Source organism: Nomia melanderi, chromosome 1, assembly GCF_051020985.1.
Source record: "Nomia melanderi isolate GNS246 chromosome 1, iyNomMela1, whole genome shotgun sequence".
Classification (NCBI taxonomy): domain Eukaryota; kingdom Metazoa; phylum Arthropoda; class Insecta; order Hymenoptera; family Halictidae; genus Nomia; species Nomia melanderi.
In genome coordinates this window covers 14,606,605-14,627,948 of record NC_134999.1, presented here as the reverse complement: position 1 = coordinate 14,627,948, position 21,344 = coordinate 14,606,605, and the positions used below count along the sequence as shown (strand labels likewise).

Genomic DNA, 21,344 nt, shown 5'->3' with positions numbered 1-21,344 from the left:
CATTAACCCATTCCCGCAAACTGCATGCTTTCATTAATAAAACAGAAATATTATTAGCACGGACTGTACTAACGCATTCATTCGTTATTTCTTCAGTAATACATTGAACAAAAATTACGTAACAATCTAGATAACATGTAAGTTGATTCTGTGTACGATTTAATGACCTGAACAAGTCAAAGCAAACAATTAAAAAGAGACTGCGTTTCTGGGCACGATTGTAAAACTAAAACTGTACGGCAATAAGTTAAAATATCAAAAAATTAAAAAATATCAAATATCATAACATTGACTTCTGAGCGAATCATTTATTTTCAACACTCATCTGTACTTTTCCTCGAATGTGACACGACATTCCGTGGCAATGGGTTAAAATTGAAAAAAATTAAAAAATATCAAAAAATCATAACATTGGTTTCTAAGCGAATCATTTATTTTCAACATTCATCTGTACTTTTCGTCGAATGTGACACGATATTCCGTGGCAAGGGGTTAACTCGTTCCCCTTCGATCGCCGATACGAATTTCAAGCGTGTTCACGCGGAAATTTGATTTTTTAAAAGACTTTCGTGTAGAAGTGGCCTTAAAGCTCGGCTCGTTCTCGAGCGTTCCACGGAAAGCTGGGTCGCAACCGTGGCGAGGGATAAGTGGAGCTTCCGTGGCCGAAGAAAAGAACCACTCTTGCTATCGTTCGCCGCGATGACCCAGCATTTCGCATTCCGCAACGCGAAAATCTTCGACCTTCTATGGTCAAGGTCCCTCCTCCCACATGTTCGAACCTCATCTTCCGCTTCCGAGGTTAAAAATAAATTTTAATTCGATGCAGAATTAGTTGACGAGTGTCTCCCATACCGGAGACCACGTTGATTCAATATTGACAGACGTCGAATGCTTCTGATGAATGATTTATAGGGAGTGTGGAAATTAACAGACGCGCGCCATTCAAGTTGTGTGTTACGTTTTAAGCTGTAAATGGAATTACTTCTAGAACTACTCGTCGTTTAACACTTAGCCAACCGAATGGGGAGATCTCCCACTTTTCACTTAGCAACGTATTGCCTTTTATTCTATTTTTTTTTTTGTTGTTTAGCAAGTCTTGAAGTAGGATTATTTGCCATTCATCAAATACGGTTCTTGTTTTTACAAAACAAGGTTTTAACCAAATTAATTGTATGAGTTCAATTGAAGATAATGGAAGAGGTTCTAGTTATAGTTCTTTTTAGGCGGTTGCCTAAGCGTTAATACTGGAACTACCGATCAGTTAAACGGACTTTTACGAATTTCTTTATAGAAACCATAAGCGTGCGTTTATTGAGATTTCAGTTGAGTTGCATTTCAGTTTTGCTGTTACTGAATTTGTTCTGTTAATAATCTTTTGTAGAAGTATCTGTACCTTTTCAGTGATTGTAAAAGAGGAAATCAGAAATAATTTGTTCTGACCCATCCGGTAGTTCTAGTGTTTAAGAATGTTTTAACAGTAGAACTGTGTCAGTCAAAATAATTGATTCTGATTCTTTTGTTTCGTAGTTATTGGTATCTTAAGAGCATCGGATATTCGAAATGGTTTTGAAGGTAAACAGTTTCGTTTGAATACTATAATGAATGTCTGAAAACTGAAAATAATTTATTGTTACAATTTTTATAGGCATTAGATATTAATCGCATCGAATATTCGATAGTTCTAGTGATAAATGAGACTTTATTTTTTCAAGAGTAATTAATTCTTTTGCGTTAACTAATGTAGCAGGTTCTATGAAACTTAAAATAAAACAACATTGTAGAAGACCTATCGAATCAGAGGAAATTCAATTTGGAATTTTCAATAACGAATAGCTTTGGGAATAATTTCATTCGTAGATTAATTTGTGAGAATTCATGTTGGTATTAAATGGTTTCCCGTCAGAGCCCTTTTTATTTCAACTGAAAATCATGCATGAAAAGGGCAAGTAATTACTTTAAAAGTATGGAACGAGTTTCTCTCCAAATAACATCACATGCAAATAAATTGACTGATGTTACCTTCGAAATTAAATTACTTAATTTATTTCATTACTTTAAGTAATATCTTTAGTTTCCTGGTAAAGTCAAATAACATAAATCCGAGAATAGAGATACCAACATTAAAATACGTTTATGAAGTACTTGAATTATTTCTCAAATCGGTTATCTCAGATATTTACCATTAACCAAACTGAAATCACGAAGCAATTAAAAAGTACAATTCGTTGAAATGATTATTTGTAAATGTACAATTTAATTTTAGCAATCCTCACTTCTGGTTCAGACACCGTGATCTTGACTAGCTTTATTTGCGTTATTCAAACAGATTGTTTATACGATTTAACACGTTGAATGCCATGGGGGTCACCGGTGATCCCCAACCAAATGGAATTACTATAGTTCACTCAAACGATGACTATTTGAAAACATTTCTATATTATAAATAATGCTAGTTAATGTGGTGGCATTTAGCTAAATGCACTTGCAATACTAACAATGTAATTTAATCAAGTGATTTAATGTTATATTTTTTTCATTTCGAATATTTTGCTTTATGAAATCATGCGGCGTTCAACGTGTTAAATAAAGGAAATTTGGGAAACCGTGGAGCAAGTGTCTTTTAATCCCCAGAAACTTATTGTTGATTAAGAAATGATGGACTTGTAAATTACGTGCACTCCGAGTGTTTCCTATGCTAAAGAGCTTTACCAATTGCGTTGCACGGTCTATGGACTCCCTGTAATGCTAATGCTCGATACGTTAGGTTTGAATCCGAATCTAATCGCACCTGTTCACTCGAAGGCCAAACAGAATAGAGACTAATTGACGAAGGCACGCAATCGTATATTATGTGGTCAAACGGTGACGAAACAAGATCCAGAAATAAACGAGTCCAAGATGTACTTGTCACATTAACTCTTTTCCTTCGCCTAATATCATTTTTTGCGTCTGATAAGTTCAGATTAGGCACCGGAAAAAGTTCATGTGATTTGCGAAATCAAAATTTTAGCACAGAGAACGTTTTTGTGAAATCGTTTGATTTCATTTGATACCAACGGTGTAAACATAACTCGATAATGCCAATTTCACTAATTAAACCAGCGAAATACTAATTTAAATTGGACGACAATTCGTTAGTAACAAGAAAATCGTACGAACCTTTTATACTTGATTTAACCTTCATCTGTCCTTGAAAAAATTACAGCAAAAGTTAATCTCAAGTTGGATTGCAGATCTTAGAACCTGATTAAGAATAACACAGCCGAAATATTATAATTCGAGTGATATTATGTAGATTGCAAATGTTTATTTAAAATCACAATTTTTTTAATAATTTATGTGTAAACAAAGAGTTACTATCCAGTAAGAGATAAGAAAAATTAAGTAATTGAGATAGCAGGGTTTAATTAAAAGTATCTTAAAGGATATGTAAAAATTAGTAATTGAAACGCGAAGGTTGGTCTAATACCAAGGGTCCAATAAGAGATAAGTAAAATCTAGTAAATTAAATGGAAGAAGAAATTTATTATTTTCATTGTTAACAGCGGCCTTTTCTTACCTTTTGTTTCGTCACTTTTGTTACTTCGATAGAAACATTTCGAGATACTTTTACCTTAATTAAACAGACGAAGTTCCAATCATAATTCTTTAATTCTTCTCGCATTGATTCTATTTTACAAATTCCATTTTTATATAAATACCTATGTCACATTGCTAATTAATACACCATTTCAAAAATATTAAACTTCATTAGAACTAATTATTCAGTTTTTACATATAGTGACATAAGATAATCCCAGTGAAAATCTCGAGCCATTTCCACGACAACGCCCGTCAAATCACCATTACCATTAATAATTTATAAAATCAAAAATAGCTTTTCTATTCCTCGTTACCTGCACGATTCCTTTAAACTTAACCCTTTGCACTCCAAAAATTTATCACTAGAAATATTCAATTTATTTTATATGAGATATAGATGACATTTTTTTAAACTAGCTCAACGAGGAATGTATTCACAAAATAAGGGGAACAATGGTATTTTATTTCCACATTCCACGTATCGACATATCATTCAAGACTTAATGTTAAATACGAAATTTTACAATTTTGATGCACCAATCGAGTGGTGACTGAGAGGCACCTTTGGAGTGCAAAGGGTTAAAACATTGATAATAGCAAATTACTCTTCACTGCACCCACGTGCAACAAACTAAATTTTAATTCAACTGAGCTGCCAATCCTTACGTCGCTCAGACATCATCGACTGCCAAGGGGTTAACCTTTGCCCTCCAAAGTTTTCACTAGAAGTATTCAATATTTTCTGACGAGATATAGATGACATTGTTTGAAGCTAATCTAACGATAGTTCACAAATAAATTCAGCTACAAAGCTATTTTATTTAAATATTTCACATGGCAATACGAAGTTTAATTTAAAATACCAAATATTCAACTTCATAGTTCTGCTGTATCAAATCAAGTGGTATCTGTGAGTCTCATCTCGAGTGCAAAGAGATAATATAAAAATAATTGGAACTATTAAAGTTTCTTTATCCCTATCCACTGTGCATTGTGCTGGCCTCGTTTAACGTTTCGTTGAACGCGTCGGAGTGTAACCGTAATTAATTACCACGATACGAAATAATCTCTGCATTGGCTGTAGCAGTTGAACAGCTGCCGCCTCCTGTCGTAATGGTATCTAATCATCGTGTTTGTCTGCAGGTGTGTCGGGCAAGGATGTTAGCGGATGGTCGAAAATTCCCTGCCTGAAGGGACGTTCCTCGAGTAAAGGTGGAAGTGCATCTGGCGGCGGACATGTTGGCCCGCCGCAATGTCCACATTCTGTCCTAAGTAGCACCCGAAGTTCGGTCAGCAGCTCGCCCCTGAGTCCGTGTCCAACACCTATGCCGTTTTTGGTGACTTCGGGTTCAGTCAGGTGAGATTGCCTTATATTTTACATTAACGTGTCACTGTTAACACATCGCGTACCGGTAACGAGAGATCTCGTTTTTATATAAAGACACTTAGCTATGCAACTTCGCTAATTACCACAGCATTGAAGGAAATATAAAATTTAATTCGAATTGATTATCTATTTAAAATATATTGCATAACAATATGATATCTGAGTTTCTCCGTGTATAGTGATATAAGTTGACCTCAGTGAAAATTGCCATCACAATTCAGTTTTCTGAAAATTAGCCGGTACGCAATGTGTTAACACTAGAACTACCGGATAGGTCAAAATGGCTCATTCCTGATTTCTTCTTTTATAGCTATTGAAAAGACAAATGCTACCCGAACAAATTACGAAGTAACTTGATTTAGTAATCAATAAACAATAAACACATTCTTATAATTCTTATAGTGAAATAACAAATTAAATCGACTGTTCGGTAGTTATAGTGTTAACCAGTCGGCCGTTGCGACCTCTTTAAGAAGTTTGTACCAAAAACTTGTCGCAACGAGTAAGTTTGCCATTCTGGAAACCTTGCCATTTTTTTGTGAGTATACCCGTCAGGAACAACCACATATACCACTTAACTAATGAAACTTTATCTATGTCATTGCATAATGTACCCTGTATTATATAAAGATAATATAAATGCAATAAATAAAATAATGAAGAAGTATGGCTTATGTATTCTAATATTTATTATATCATATTTATAAAATTAATAATTATCTCATATTTATAATAAATATTATAATACACAAGTTCCACTTTATTTAATGAAAAAAAAACAATTAAATAAAATAAATTAAACAATTCTTTATTAAATCGTGTACTAAGTTGATTCTTTCTACGGACTGCTTTAAAGCAGCCTATTCGTGTCAGATAATAATGGCCCAAAATAGACTTTTTTCAGTATTTCACTGTACATTGTCTAACCAGAGAGAACGCCCAGGAAAAGTTTCATTTATTCTTAATAGAGGCTGTCGGTATAGTCAACGATAAAAGTCATTACCGCTAAAAATAATCCACTGTCGCCATACATACTTAATGCGATGCTATATTCAGCAATGGGACAGACATAGCTAGGTAAAAGAGACCATCGATGTCTCCTGCTTAAGCCTGTTAATCGTAGGTATACTCCGATAATTCGTTAGTCCCTGGCCGATTCTATTCTTATTCTTACGTAAATCCTCATCGATCGTTGATACCCCTATTGCGTTTTTCAAACGACCTTCCAAGGATCTTCAAAGTAAATTATTTAACACTAACGCTACAGTACCGACGAACCGATTAATTTTACTCATTTCGCAATTATTGATATCTGAAAAGTGTTGAATATCCGAAATTATTTTGAAAATAGCTTCGTTCGAATACTATGATGCATATCTGAAAAAACTATACAAATGTATATATCAATGTTTATAAGGATTAGATGTCAATCTTCAAGGTAAATTGTTTAATACTAATGCTACAGTACCGACGAACTGATTAATTTTAGTTTTCTCATTTCGCAATGATTGATATCTGAAAAGTGTTAAATATCCGAAATTATTTTGAAGATAGCTTCGTTTGAATACTATGGTGAAGATCTGTAGAAACTACAAAAATAAAATAAAACTATTATTATAATGTTTATGAAGATTAAATATCAATCGTCTTAAATGTTTGATAGCTAATACTGCCAAATATTATCTATTATGTATTACACACCTAGCAAAATATTTTAGTGTAATTTCATCAATCTACAATTAATATAAATTTTATTACATCACAAAACTTGTGCTTGTATATCGTTCCAATTGTTCTGTAATGCAAATACATCCAGTATTTATCTAAATAATAATTATGAAACATAGGTTTCTCATTATTCGAAGCTTGTAATGCTCGAGTGTTATTAACTATTTCAGAAAAATAATCTACATTAACCCCTTGAACTGAAATGACCAGTCACTTACTCGTACTGTCAGTGCGAAACTGGATTTCGCAAGTTATTTTACAATTATTTTATATCTTTTTCGTAGATAAATTTAATTGTTCTGACAAAATTAAATAACGTAAACGGGAACGTTTAATTCAAAATAAATTGCCAAGCAAGTGGTTAACAATGACGCTTCCTCTGAATTAGAAGCAATGAAGACATTATAAAATATATGATTCAATATGTTTAGAAGAATACGACTACACCAAGTGAACAAAATCGTAGCCCTGACCTTTAACACACTTTCGGAAACGCGAGGTAGTGATTAGAGAAGAGTAGTGGAGAGTATCCGCACGGCGAAATTAGCACGCGTTATTTCGGTACGTTGCATATACGATCGCGGGAAACGTTATCGCTCGCTGTGACCCCACAGAAAAAATTTAAAGTGATAAGTTCCGGGGATCATCGAATTGATCCGTCTCTCGTGTCAGTTAATTCACTGTACGATATCCAGAGCAACGGCGTTTCCTGGTTAGAAATTAAATTTTCAGCTTTATATTACAATATATTGGAAAAAGATATTGTGTTCTTTTTTCTTTGGAATTTATTATTTAATAATAACACTTTGAACTTTTGAATATCAAAAATATTCTTTCAGATAATTCAATATTATTCGGAACTAACGTTTTAAATTAGAATTGTGAGGTGAAAAGTAGTCAGTTATCTTAATTAGTTAGATATCATTAGACTACGAGCTTTATTTATTCACGACGTATAAAAATCTTCAAAAAAATTGTAAAATGGGACTTCATGAAAGTAGATTACAGTAGAGATTTGGAAAATTACATGTTCCGAAGAGTATAGAATTAAACGAATTATAATGATATATTTTTACATTTTTTAATCGTATTTTTCGGTATTTCGTAGAAAAGTTCGATGACGAAGATAATGACAGTAGTTCCTCTTTACGCAGTTTAAAGAATTATTACACATTTATTATAATTACATTGTTTATAACGAATCACGGTGATCAATTGAATTTTACCATAGAAAGCAAAGTTTCCTTGATCAAAATCAGCGCAAACATGTTTTTAATCTTGACCGCGAAATACCGCTTTCAAGACTAATTAGGAAATTCTGCATCGGAGTCCTTTCTAGCCACGAATGCGTTGCAGGCTGGATAGCTATCGTGTTGATACCACATTAATAATCGTCGATATTAAAGTAACTTTTCTTTCTGAAAGGTATTTGAAAGTCATGAGAATGCAGCTTTGCGAAATATATTGTAACAAGCTGAACGATATTACATAAAAAGATATCTCATTAACGAAATATGCAAATAATCCTGGAAATCTGGGGAAAACTAATCTTGCGAATGGTTTCCTGTCGGTCGTGTCAAACATTTCTTTGAGTCAAACAATTCTGTCTCTGAGAGTGTTCTCCCTTCGAAGTTTTTAGGCAGTGAAGTTTTTGTAGGTGGGAGAGATGAACGCGCCATCTTGTCCATTTCAAGTTCGATGCTCTCGGAATCGAATTGAAATAGTTCGAAGTTTTAGTGACTATTACCCGTTGGCGAAAGACAATGTAGTATTTAACGCTAGAACTACCAAATGGGTCAAATTGGCCCATTTATAAATACTTCTACAGTTATTAAAAAGATAACAGTTGCTTCTCTGCAGAATTACTGAAGAAATTGGTTTCTTAATACGCAAATTGAATCGTAGGTCAATTGAAATGTCAATAGCTGCATTCTTGGAGGTCCTATATAAACATTTGAAAATATCAATTTGATTGCTCGGCAGTTCTAGTGTTAAATGTTGCAGCAATGGCTGCATTTTTATTTTATTTTAATTTCACTATTCTTCGGATAATTCCAATTATTTTATACGATTTCAAATTTAAGTGTATATTACCTTATTTCGAAGTTTTATTTTAAATATTGTAACCGTTTCTATTTGAATGCTGTAACAGTTATAATATATGATTATTTTTTAATTCGCTAAAGTGTTCCCAATTTTGTGGAACGCTTTAAATTCAGAAAAATTATCTTGATTATAATATCTACATTAGGTTGACAATTTAATTTTCCACTGTAATCTTTATCATTCGTATAAAGTTAATAATTAATTGTACGGAATATTTAATGTCGGTTATTGTAGATATAATAATTATAATAAAAGAGACATATATTAGAGGATAAGGAAATAGAATTCTTGAAGATAAATAAAAAGAATGCCCTGAACATTCTTTTTAAGGTTCCAATGATATCATTAAAATTTTAAAGCATTCTTAACCTCGACATCTTTTACCATAAAATGTAAGGAAAGCCGCGTCTTGCGGCGTGACACGGCCATTTTGAATTGTGCATCTTCGGCACGCTAAATCCTACTTGTCCGCTATACAAAACCACGCAGTTAGAAGTAAACGAGCTATTCACGTTGACCCAGCTCTGTTAGACATCCATGGCATTGCATGACCTTCCGTTGCACACATTAAACACATCTCAACAAACCAGAACGCACTTCGAATAAAACAATCAGCATTAAAAAGAAGAAATAATTCATTTTTCGTTAGATCGTCGAATTCTCTCTACTATTTTATGCGTACAAAATAATCCAGGCAACAATTCTTATAAACATGAAATAGAAAATTTATTTTTCAATAATTCAATGTTGATACGACTAAAGTACTGAAACAAGATTTTTCTTATAAAAGATCTCATCACTTTATAAGAAGATGACAAAATAAAGATAACACATTCGATCCATAAATTGTCAAAAGTTTAACCGTGACGAAAATGACAAAGGAATTAATTCATAGCCTTATAACACTGAATGGAACTAGAGAAGTTTAGAAACTGAATTTAACAAACATAAACATTATTCTCTTCTTCCAAGTCGAAATTAAATATTATCTTTCTCGTGTAAGCATGTAATCTCCACAGTAAACGTAGACTTATAATCTTCCCTTTATTTCTAAATTCTATTTACAACTGCGTGAGCTAACCAAGAAATTTAGTTCTATAGTGATCCTAGGATTCTTTTTCAATTTATTATCAAAGACAATACCTGTCTTCCAATTGCTCGAAAACAATTGTAAGAAAACTGATGTCAAATGCAAATATTTTTCACAACCAAATAACGGTGCACCTTAAGAACGATCATATTAAGCCATTAATTTCCAATTCTAACGGGATTTTTACTTATGAAATAATAAGTGACATTATACAAACACTCAAAATATTTTGCACAAGTAACTAAATAACAGTGCACCTTAAGAACGATCATATTAAGCCATTAATTTCCAATTCTAACCGGATTTTTACTTATGAAATAATAAGTGACATTATACAAACACTCAAAATATTTTGCACAAGTAACTAAATAACAGTGCACCTTAAGAACAATCATACTAAATCATTAATTTCCAATTCTAACGCGATTTGTACTTATGAAATAATGAGTGACATTATACAAACACTGAAAATTTCCAGAGTTGTCAACGTGCTAAAGAATACATCAGGGAAAAGAATCCCGATGCAAATAAGTTAATATAAACTGGCCCAAGGGACGGTAATACAATTTGCTAGTTGTAACCAGTCACTTGACGAACTGATAGAGCTTCCGTTCCCGGTACTGCATGTAAAGGTGAAATCCGTTACGAGGTAACCCGCCAGGGATTAAGCCTAAAGGGGTCGCGCGGACCCGTTAACTGCAGCGTTGCGTCTTGGGGTTTATGATACGTCAACCGCTATTGAGCTTGGAAACCAGGATTCCGGGAAGTTCGCGTGTTTCCCAAAACCGTGTGACAATAAGCCAACTTCTGAAGCTGTAATTTTGAAATTAATTCATCAGTGACTGGAAGCACCGTTTGTCCGCGTTAAGCGTAGACGCGACACGTTCCGTTACCACGAACCTAGATTTTCAAGTGCCTCGAAACATTTAGAACAAATCTTAACAGCATTTGTTTTGAAATGAAGAATATAGGGTTATCAGATTTTTATCAATGCCTTTTCGACACGTAAGTTACAAGTGAAAATGAATCGTTCCATTTTTTAAATATTTTCTAACTTTAGTGCCATAATACTTAATGTCGCCGGATTCTTAGAATGAAGAATATAGAGTATCACATTTTTATTAATATAAATTAATTCATTAATATTAGGAATATATCCAATTTTACCGAAAAATTGCGTCCAATCCATTTCTCTATTAATTTTCTCTACCTCTCATTTCACGCCGTTAATTTCTGACTCGAATATTTCCAATTTTACCCCCAAAACTGAAAAATGTCAATCCTTTTTCGCCATTAACCTTCTCTACCTTTTATTTCACGTTGTTAATCGTCGAATTGAGTATTTCCAAGTTTTACTACTAGAACTCTTAAAATGGCGCTCAACCCTTTCTCTATTAATTTTCTCTGCCTTTTATTTCACGTCGTTAATCTCTAAATTGAATAGTTCCTGTTTCACTGCCGAAACTCTTAAAACGGCCCCCGAAACCTTTCCACTTCATTAATCACATCTAGCCTTTGTTTCTCGTTGTTAATCACCCCGCCAAGTGAAACGCTGTTATGCGTCTATTGTATAACGAGAATGGCTTCTAGACTTCCGATTGAATCGGGATCGCCTCCTAATCGTCTAATTGCAGGCATTCGCCGGACGTCGAGATTCATTAATCCCCGCGGCTCGCTCGAGCGTGACTCTTATCCGGTTTGCCAGCAAGCGGGGACGATTCTTTCGCAATTAAAAGTTCTGTTAACAAGTCGGCATCGATACGGCATTAAAACCCACGAGGAGAACGCGTAGGTTTAACAAGTTTGCCGGAACTTCTCCACGCGGAAACTACGGGCAATTCGGCGAGAGAAAATGCATTAGCAACAGAGGGGAAGCCGGTTTGTCGGCTACAACTTCGACATTCTGCTGTGCCACCTCATTTTGAATAATTCATAAGTCGGCATCTCGAAATGCTCGGTTTCGCTTGGATATACAAGGGGTCTCGATGGAAGCGGTACGGGTGAATATCAAAAAATGCTAGATAGTACGCTGATCAGCGTAGGTTGGCACATTAGGGTTCACTGGTAGCAATCTACCGTTCCAAAAACGCGGTGAATGGAGTAATTTTTGCTTGTACTATGTCATAATTCCTGGGTCTGGGTGAAATATTTGAAATAGAAAATATTTTATGTACTTTTATTTACTATTTCATTTACTGTTGTATTTACTTATTAACTTTTATTTACTAATTTCATTTACTATTTCACTCTCTTCTATTTACTCATTCTATTTACTATTTTCTTTACTTTTATTCGCTAGATTTTGAAATACGCGTGTAACCTTAGCACCAAGAATACAATATATTTGTCTAATGTATTGTTTTAATAATACACAGTAAATACTACAAATTTTGTGTAACACTGCTTCAAACGGTACTGAAAATAGAAATCAATGTCTTTCAATTGCGATTATTGAAAGAAATGTTTTCAGTGGCACTCTGTGCAAGCTGTACGTTTGTTCGTTTCATTAAATAGAATTCAGATATTCAGATGCACGAGATCTGACAGAACACCCTGTATATCGATAACTATCCACCTCGCCCAAGTATTTTCCCTTCCATCGAGTCCAGACGGGAATCGCTATAGAAGTTCCTACCTGCTCTGGAGAGGGTATTGATCCGAGCCTTCCATGGTATCCTGCTCGATGCATGTGAAGCTGCTTTTTATAATTTCTATTTCACAATTTAACAATGAAACTTGACTAACACTTGATCATGTGTTTCTGTCGTGATCAATGGAATGAAAGGTGTGGTGACATACGCACAGGCTGTGCCATCTAATAATAACAATTCGCATCATTCATATCAACATTGTAAGGAAAACTGAATGAAAATAAGATTGCATAATTCCAAAACAAGATATATAATCAATCAAACGATACTCCAATGGATTAGAATTGTTATTTTTGATGATCTTCAATCCATTAAAAAATGTTATCTTTTATAAGAAGATTGTGGTATACTTTCCTTCGATACAAGTTTGTCGTAAATGATTTTAGATTGTAATCTAAATTTATGAGAAGAAGCCATTGATAATAAAATGATTAACACTAGAACTACGTAACAGTCAAAATAACTGGTTCAGATCTTTTTGTTCAGCGATCAGTAATACCTTCAAAGCATTGAATATTCGAAATAATTTTGAAAATAAATAGTATCACTTGAGTACTATAATGAACGTTTGAAGAAACTGAGAATAATCTATTGTTGCAATTTTTATAGGGATTACATACTAATCATATTAACCCTAATCGTACCACGTGTTTTTATAACGAATCGCCACGATGTGACTCTCAGTCACTTATGAGAATAAAAGGAATGATTAAAATGTTATTGTTTTTGTTTATAGGACCCAAATTTTAAAAGCCCCAAGAAACTTTTGGAAATGCAATATGAAATGATCAAAAAACTTAAGTGAAAAGTTCAAATGTGACAAAGTCACATCGTGGTTCGATTAGGGTTAAATGCTCGGTAATTCTAGTGTAAAGCTAGATTTGTAATCGATTGAATACAGAAGTAGCAAATTAATTAACACGTTGACCTTACCGCCACGGTGGTCACCGATGACCGGAGATTCCAAATTGCTAAAGAACAATTGCAATAAAAAGATTGATGTTAGATAATGATATTTAGTAACGTAAGTAGCTAGATAATAGTGTAATATAATTACTGCGATACCAAATCATTAACCAGTTAACTGTATTTGACGAGTATACACATCATCGTATACATGATACTAATTCTTTCAGCGATGAATTCTTTATTTTTTCACATAAACATGTAATTCTTCTTTGTTTCGCTTTGATCTTTCATTAAAAATATACTCTACTTGCATTCGTTCTGCGTTCGCCGAGTACACGCTCCTTTTTTTTATTTTATTAAAATAAATTCCACAGTTAACTGGTTAATAATTATTTTCAATACAATTTACCTTTGTTATTAAAGAATAAGTATTACTATACAAAACGCTAGAAATTTTCGTGGCAGTCAACGTGTTAAACCTAATAGCTTCCAAGTAAACATCTATCTTCGGCAGGTTACTGTTCGTGTTGCTAGTGAGCTGGCTCGCGCGCATCACTATCTTGGGATCACGGTAGTTCAGAAAAATGTTTAATTGTTAATTCTCGACTGGGATTCGGTTACCCTTAATTTTCATTTTAAACGGCGTGCAATACCGCGCCCTAAAACCCATTTGTAGTCGAACACCCTACAATTGAATGCTGCAAATACCTCTTGCCTATATAAAACGTATCACGTGTCAAGAAGAATGCGCTAGCGGAGCAGCAGAACTTTCTCTTCTTAAATAGAGTTTCGGTATTTACTGTATTCCGTTGTGCGCCATTTTCAATCAACCGGCAATTAACTCCTCGAGAAAAATTGTACGAAGCTGAACACGAATGGCCGTGCAAAGAATTTTACTTAATTGCTGCCGAGAAACCACTCGAATCAACGAAATGTGATGGCTGTAAAATTCAATATGGAATTCTTTCTTATCACGCCGTGACCTTTTCAGATTGCGGACTAGAACTTGGCTGTGCGCCCACTATACAGACACTTGAACCGAACAGGACATAGTTTGTGTTTTGAATAAGGGAAGTGTTCTTAAGAGACTGAAATCGAGCGTGGAGCAGATTCCATATTCAGTTCGCTATTTTCTCCTGCCTTCTATTTTCAATTTACTGCCTATTAGTATTCATGATATTTGCATTTCCAATTGTTAAATAAGAGTTATCATTTAAATAAGTATTTATAATTAATAATTTCATTTGAATAAGTATTTATAATTATTAATTTCATTTGAATAAATATTTATAATTATTAATTTCATTTAAGGAAGTATTAATTATTATTGTCATTTAAATAAGTATTTATAATTAATACTTTCATTTGAATAAGTATTTATAATTATTAATTTCATGTAGATAAGTATTTATAATTATTAATGTCATTTAAATAAGTATTTATAATTATTAATTTCATGTAAATAAGTATTTATAATTATTAATTTCATTTGAATAATTATTTTAAATTCAATAATTCTTTTGTGCTATTTCAGTTAATATTTATATTTAAGGGAAGGAATACACTGTGTTTGTTATAATCTGTATTCAGTGACGTTTCGGAAACTAAACTGTTTTGAAGATTTCTCAAGTATTCTTAGTTACCAATGTTCAATGAAAGAAATAATTACAAACAGTTGCAAATGAATGAATGGAAACATCAAAATACTCTATAAAACAAAGAATAATACGTGTCGTTTTACAAGGTACTACCAATAGAAGTTACATTTTTTTAAAACACAAACGAAGTTCCAGATGTTAACCCTTAGCACTCCAGATGGTTTTGTGATCTATCACCAACTCCAATCAATTTTCAATATCCCTAACGAAAATGAACAATGTTGTAACATTTCTTAGATCTTTTATTCCCCTTCTCTGTAGGCTTCAATATTGTATCAGTCATAGTATTAAATATTTTAATGAATCTTTCAGAAACTTTAAGATTATTAGAATCTTTTACACATCCACATTTTGTACTAAGGGTTAAAATACATTAAACAGAATTATATAATGGAGCTGTAAAATTGGACCACCAAAATACTAAACAATGTTGCAACAATTTTCCACTCAGAAACCGTTTCATCTTTCAGACATTCAAACAGCAGGTTTCAAATGTTCAATAACAATCCCACTGGGAAAACAAAACATTAAAGGTTCGCAGAATTTCGTCGTTTCAATTCAAATTAATTGTGACACTCGTGTCGCAGGGAAGTTGTTTTCCATGCTGTTCGTTTCCCGTTACATGAATTTCTATGACGTGAACAAATCGATCTGTTTCAGTAGCGGGATGGTGCAAAGCGTCGGTGCTAATTTATCTCCGGACCAAACGTTTGGATCGATTCGCTCGCTATCAGTGACGAGAGAAGTCGCCAGCTTTCCTCTATCAAGAACGCCTACGCCGCCCCCGCAACACAGGTTGGTAATTTTTCTTCATTCGTTATGGCCCCTGCACGCGTCGAGACATGTTTCGATGCACGCGTCGGCTCCTTGGTTTCATGAAACCTTCGTCAACGTCGGTTTACCAGGCAGAACGCCGATTTTTCTCAGTTCGTCGTACAACCCGAGTTGCTCCTCGTGCTGATTCGTCAATGCCACACTGCACACTCTACCGTCTACAGTTGTTTAACCCTTTGCACTCGGAAGTTTCTCAGTAGAAGTATTTTAAGACAATGTGTTAATGTAACGTTTTAGATATGTATGACACAAATCCAAACTAATATGACAAAATCGAATTCCTTATTCTTTGTCGCAAGTTACAAATTTCGGTTTGATTGATGTCTAAAAATATAAAATTATATTCATCGACACTCCCGTTTCTAGTAGCTGAAATTTAGCCGGCGTTCAATGTGTTAAGATTTTCTAACGAGATAAAGACGATATTTCGTGAAACTCGGAGAGAAATCACACGTGTATTAGGGAACAATGCTATTTTATTTCAATATTTCACAGATTGATGCGTTATACGAAGTGTAATATTAAATATCAAAGTTTAGAGTTTGTTTCAGACTTTATAGTATGAAATCTGGTGAGTGAGTTACCTCTCGAGCGCAAAGGTTTAACATTAGAAGTACCAGATGGATCAAATCGACCCGTGGTTTCTTGTTTTACTAATACTTACTATATAGTAATTATTGAAATTATGTATTAGTAATTATTGGAAAGGTGGATACTTCTTTGAGAAGTTACTAAAGAATTGTAAGTCAATTGAAGTCTCAATAAACCTACTCTTGCACTCGAAAGAATAAAACTAAACAATGCGAACTTTTCTCCGCGTGTCGCTTCTTGTACGACGAGTTTTGCAACGTTGGATATAGAATACAGCGATTTACTTTTGAAAGTACTAACCTATTTCATTTGTTTAAAAGAAAGTAGACTTCGCACTGCCTGCCGTAAGTGGAGTGCAGAATTTTATGCAAAACAAAGTATTTCTTTGATAGTTTTTTCATAGATTGCGGTTGAATCAAAGATTACCCTTTCTGATAGCGTTGACGTTGAAATGGAAAGGAAATTGAATTTAAAACTGTATCTCGTGCTTTATTTACACGTTTCACATTCGTGTTTTGCGCAGAACGGCCCTCTTAAATCTACCATGTTTAATTATTCTTTTATTCGTTCAGATATAAAAAGTTTTTTATATTTCGAAGAGGAAAGTAAACCATTAAAGTGAAAGTCATCTAAAGATCATCAAGGATTTTATTGATAATAAATGAGATCAAAATCTCGAGATCATTCCAAGAATGTACTATACCGTGACCTTCGAATGATTTTCATCTGAAAATCTCGAAATTACATATTATTAGAAAATTCAAAAGTTCCAAATTGCACGAAATGCTTACTATATAAAAAAAATGAATAAAACATCCACAGTATATCTGTAAAATTTATTAACAAGTATAACACTTATATAATAATTCTATTTTCCCAGTGCTATCTATAAAACTGGTTTGCAAGAACTATGTTCAACCATAATTCTATTTGTTTCATATCTTCGATATTTGTTAGGCAAATCTGTTATCTGGAATTCTGTTTTCCCAGTGCTGTCTATAAATTCTGTTAAAAGGAAATATTTCTATAATTCTATTATCTAATTATGATCCTACAAATTGAAGTTTGCATAAATATCAGCAGGCTATTATTTTAATGCGTGTTCCAAAATGTTGATCAACAAATAAATGAATAATGAAGGATAACCCTGTGTACATACACGAACGCAAAAAGAAAACTCGCGATGCGGCCTTAAGAATTTGTAAGTCTCCTTTAATGAATTCGCTCGAACGAAGAAAAATGTGTTGACCCGAGTCGGATAAGAGAGATGCGCCGCTTTCCCGCTGTGGTTTAATAAGGCGCTCATTTAATACTGGTCGTATATTATGTTACTGCTGGATAACGACTCTTATCTCTTCGCGGTGCTCGTCTTCTGCTTCCCTCGATTCGTTTCGCAGCAGCTGAAAAATTAATATTTTTTCCATTAATCTTTCGGAATAATTTGCGAAGTGTCCATTAACCCTTTGCACTCGGAAGTATTTCGTTAGAAATACTTAGCACTTTCTATCTAGACGGAGATGATATTTTTGAAATTAATTCAAAGAGAAATCAAGTAAATTGAGAAACAAAGCTCTTTTATTCCAATAACTCATGCACCGATGCTTTGTACACGGTTCAATATTAAATATCAAATTTTGTAATTTTACTTCATCAAGGTGGTGACTGAGAGTCACCCTCGAGTGCAAAGGGGTAATTGTTGGATAAAATTGTCTGTAAGGTAAAAGACACGGTGTAGAGGAGATTTAAATATTTGCCAGTCGAAGTATTATTTACTTTTATTTTAGCATATTCTAAGGATTGCTCGTATTTAGGTCACACTTCTGAAAAGGAACATTTGTACCTTATTTCAAACGATATGTAAAACTGAGCAAATCGTAGTTTTCTCTTAGTTTTCGAAATATATATCATAATAGATATTTTTAACTATGACGATTCACCGATGACACTTTTTATTTTCATTTTTCTTAATGTACCAGTAGTACTTATTTTCTCATGTGCATTAGTTTTTACTTTATATTACTTAACAGCCATAAGTGCACTTATTCCAAACAATTTTTGGCATTTAAACATAATTTACTATGATCAGTTAATGGTCTTATGACACAGGAAATAAAAATGAAGCTGACTATTAATGCCACGTAAAACATGATTATTTAAAACAGTCTTCTATCAACTACAATGAAATATATTATCTAACACGTATCGTATGGGTTGTTCAATATCACAATTACTTAATATTTTATAAATAGTCGAATCTAATTTTTTGGCGTAAGAACAGGTTCTCGCACTTCAAATACTCGCCATTTCCATGATAATGAAAATTTCAAAAAACACGCTACATTTTGGGTAATATATTTCTACTTATAAATCCACAAAAATTCTTGTCTTCGAATGTTTCAGTTATTTGCGATCGAGTCGAGCAACAATGGATGTTTTACGAAGCTAGCGAATAACTGCGCCATTTTGTAACACTGTGGCTTAGGAAAAATATCGCACTTATACCCAGAGGAAAAATCATAAGTTCCCACTTGATGGTTATTAATAAGAAAATTTTTGAGACGCCTCTATGTTGTCTTCCCTTAAATAATTTCTATCGAACCTTGCGATTTCTTTTACAGTGCTACTGTCGAAACCATGATGGAGTGTCTCGTTTTCGATATACCACGGCGCAGCCGTGATAATGCTGTGTAGGATAGTAATCGAATTTTCGATTCCCGGCCGAAAATCTAATAAGCGGGCCGATGTCGCTCCATAAACGTTGTTCGTCCATGTTTTATGCTGCGCGTTTATCTTGCCGCATATCGCGTCGCGCTCGAAGCATCCGCGGGACCATGAATATTGATCAAAGCGAACGCGTATCACGGAATATCGATCGAGATACGGCTTCGTTAATATTTTTCAGAATGCTCGATGCTAATGCGCCGAATGTAAAAACGGAATCTGCCTTTTGTCGCATACTAAACGAACGAGACACGGAAAAGGAAACGACGGATAGTTTATTCATTGGCCGCGTGATGGAACATGTAAATTCGCAATTACCTGCAGCTGAGTTCTTTCAGACTGACCTGTTTCTCGCTAAAATTTCACGCCCAAACGAGTATTTCAATTCGGTTCCATTGTCCGCGCGACTGATACAGGAATATTTTCGAAAAGACAATCACCTCTTTTTATATTTGTAAGAAGAATATAATATATATGATAATTATTAAGTAATAATAAAATTGTATTGGAATATTATATAATTATATTATTATATAATAATTATATATATTATAGTTTATTTTTGTTACAATAAAACATAAATATAGGTGGTTGTCTTTTCAAAAATATTCCCGTATCAGTCGCGCGGACAATGGAAACGAACTAAAATACTCGTTATATTTTAGTTAATATTTATTATATTATTATTATGTGATATAATAATATTATATACTAATAATAAACAGTAATATAATACAATGATAAAATTATTCAATAAAAATAGCGTAATTAAGAAATAATGTTGAGACTAAAGTGTCCAGTACCTTAGCAAACAGAAAACGGAAAAACTATAGTTTTATCGCGAAAAACAGTTTTATCGTAATCACACATATCTTTTTAATTAGTACCGGAGCTTTTCTATTCGCCTTCCGGCTATACCACGCGTGGTAATCAATGACAGTGTGGTAGACATGCGACGCAGTGTCAGAGTATGAGTTCGGTAATACTGTTACCGCAATTAATTTTCTTGCAACGTAATTGGTGTTGGTCTCGCTAATTTCCGGCGGTGCATGAGCATCGAGATTGAAATTAATTCTGAAAAAAGCATGCTAATCAGACTATCAGCTTCCATAAGCAACGGTTTAATTAGCAAGTACTGTTAATAACTATTTTCAATTAATTTATAATCCTGTAATCTATTTAGATAAGACATTAATAATTTAGTTCAATCATTAGAATTTATATGTATGTTAATTTACGTGTTTATGCAAGCTGTAAAGACAAATATTTAATAAATTAAAGCTATAAACAGTTAGACGAATATTCTGAAATCAAATTTCATACAAATCTCTAAAATTAATTATAAAAATGATACATTTTCCTTAAGTGTCTACTCCTAGAACTACGAGTCTAAAAATATACGTAGGAACGTCAGTGCTCTTTGTTTGTTTTGATCGTTAGCACTGATTCTTCGATGTTTAAACTCTTCGTTAGTTGAATAGTTACGTTTCCATCGCGATGAATTTCAAAATAGGACAACCGTCCTCCTTTGGGCTTCATTGTGTGCGCAGGTTTAATTATGACAGAATAGCTACCTCCCGGTTAGACCGTTTACAGAGCACATAAGCTTCAATATTTATGACAGAATTTCCCATCGATTAGCTTCATTGTTTATCCAGTCTTCCATCAATTTTGGCGGAATGCCCAATGGCATGTGACAATATACATAATTCAGCATTTTTGTGGGGCACGTCTTGTTCACTTTCACAGAAAAGTCAATGAGAAAAAATGAAGGACGCGTTGACACGTTCATTACCATCCGAATTCTAGCGTCGACGTTCACAAGTCACACGATATTGCACGACAGGCTAACTTCCTAATTTCCATGAGTCATTCGTTCAGCGGTGAACGCGTCAGAGAATTTAACGAAACGCGTCAATTGATTAACCCTTTTCGGCCGAAGATTCTTTGAAATGTGCAAAAGCTTCAGCGGATGAAGTTAAATTATATATCGATTGCTTAACTCTTTAGCTACTGGCGTATATTCACAGAGGTGTGTGTCTAAACGCAAAACAGAAAAAAAAAGTTGTACGCAGTTGTATGTAGTT

General features: G+C 33.7%; 1 protein-coding gene across 7 annotated transcripts in view; it reads left to right on the top strand.

The window, feature by feature from the left end:
- LOC116427605 (uncharacterized) overlaps positions 1-21,344 on the top strand; it is a 133,812-nt gene that overhangs the window by 91,493 nt on the left and 20,975 nt on the right. For 5 of the 7 annotated variants that reach the window (XM_031978135.2, XM_031978140.2, XM_031978136.2 and 2 more), the window contains exons 4-5: positions 4,726-4,939; positions 15,772-15,906. In XM_031978135.2, the coding sequence (XP_031833995.1) occupies positions 4,726-4,939; positions 15,772-15,906 (349 nt within the window). Of the gene's footprint in view, positions 1-4,725; positions 4,940-5,279; positions 5,621-15,771; positions 15,907-21,344 lie in introns of those variants that run through there. The other 2 variants (XM_076373345.1, XM_076373372.1) reach the window with 2 other exon arrangements.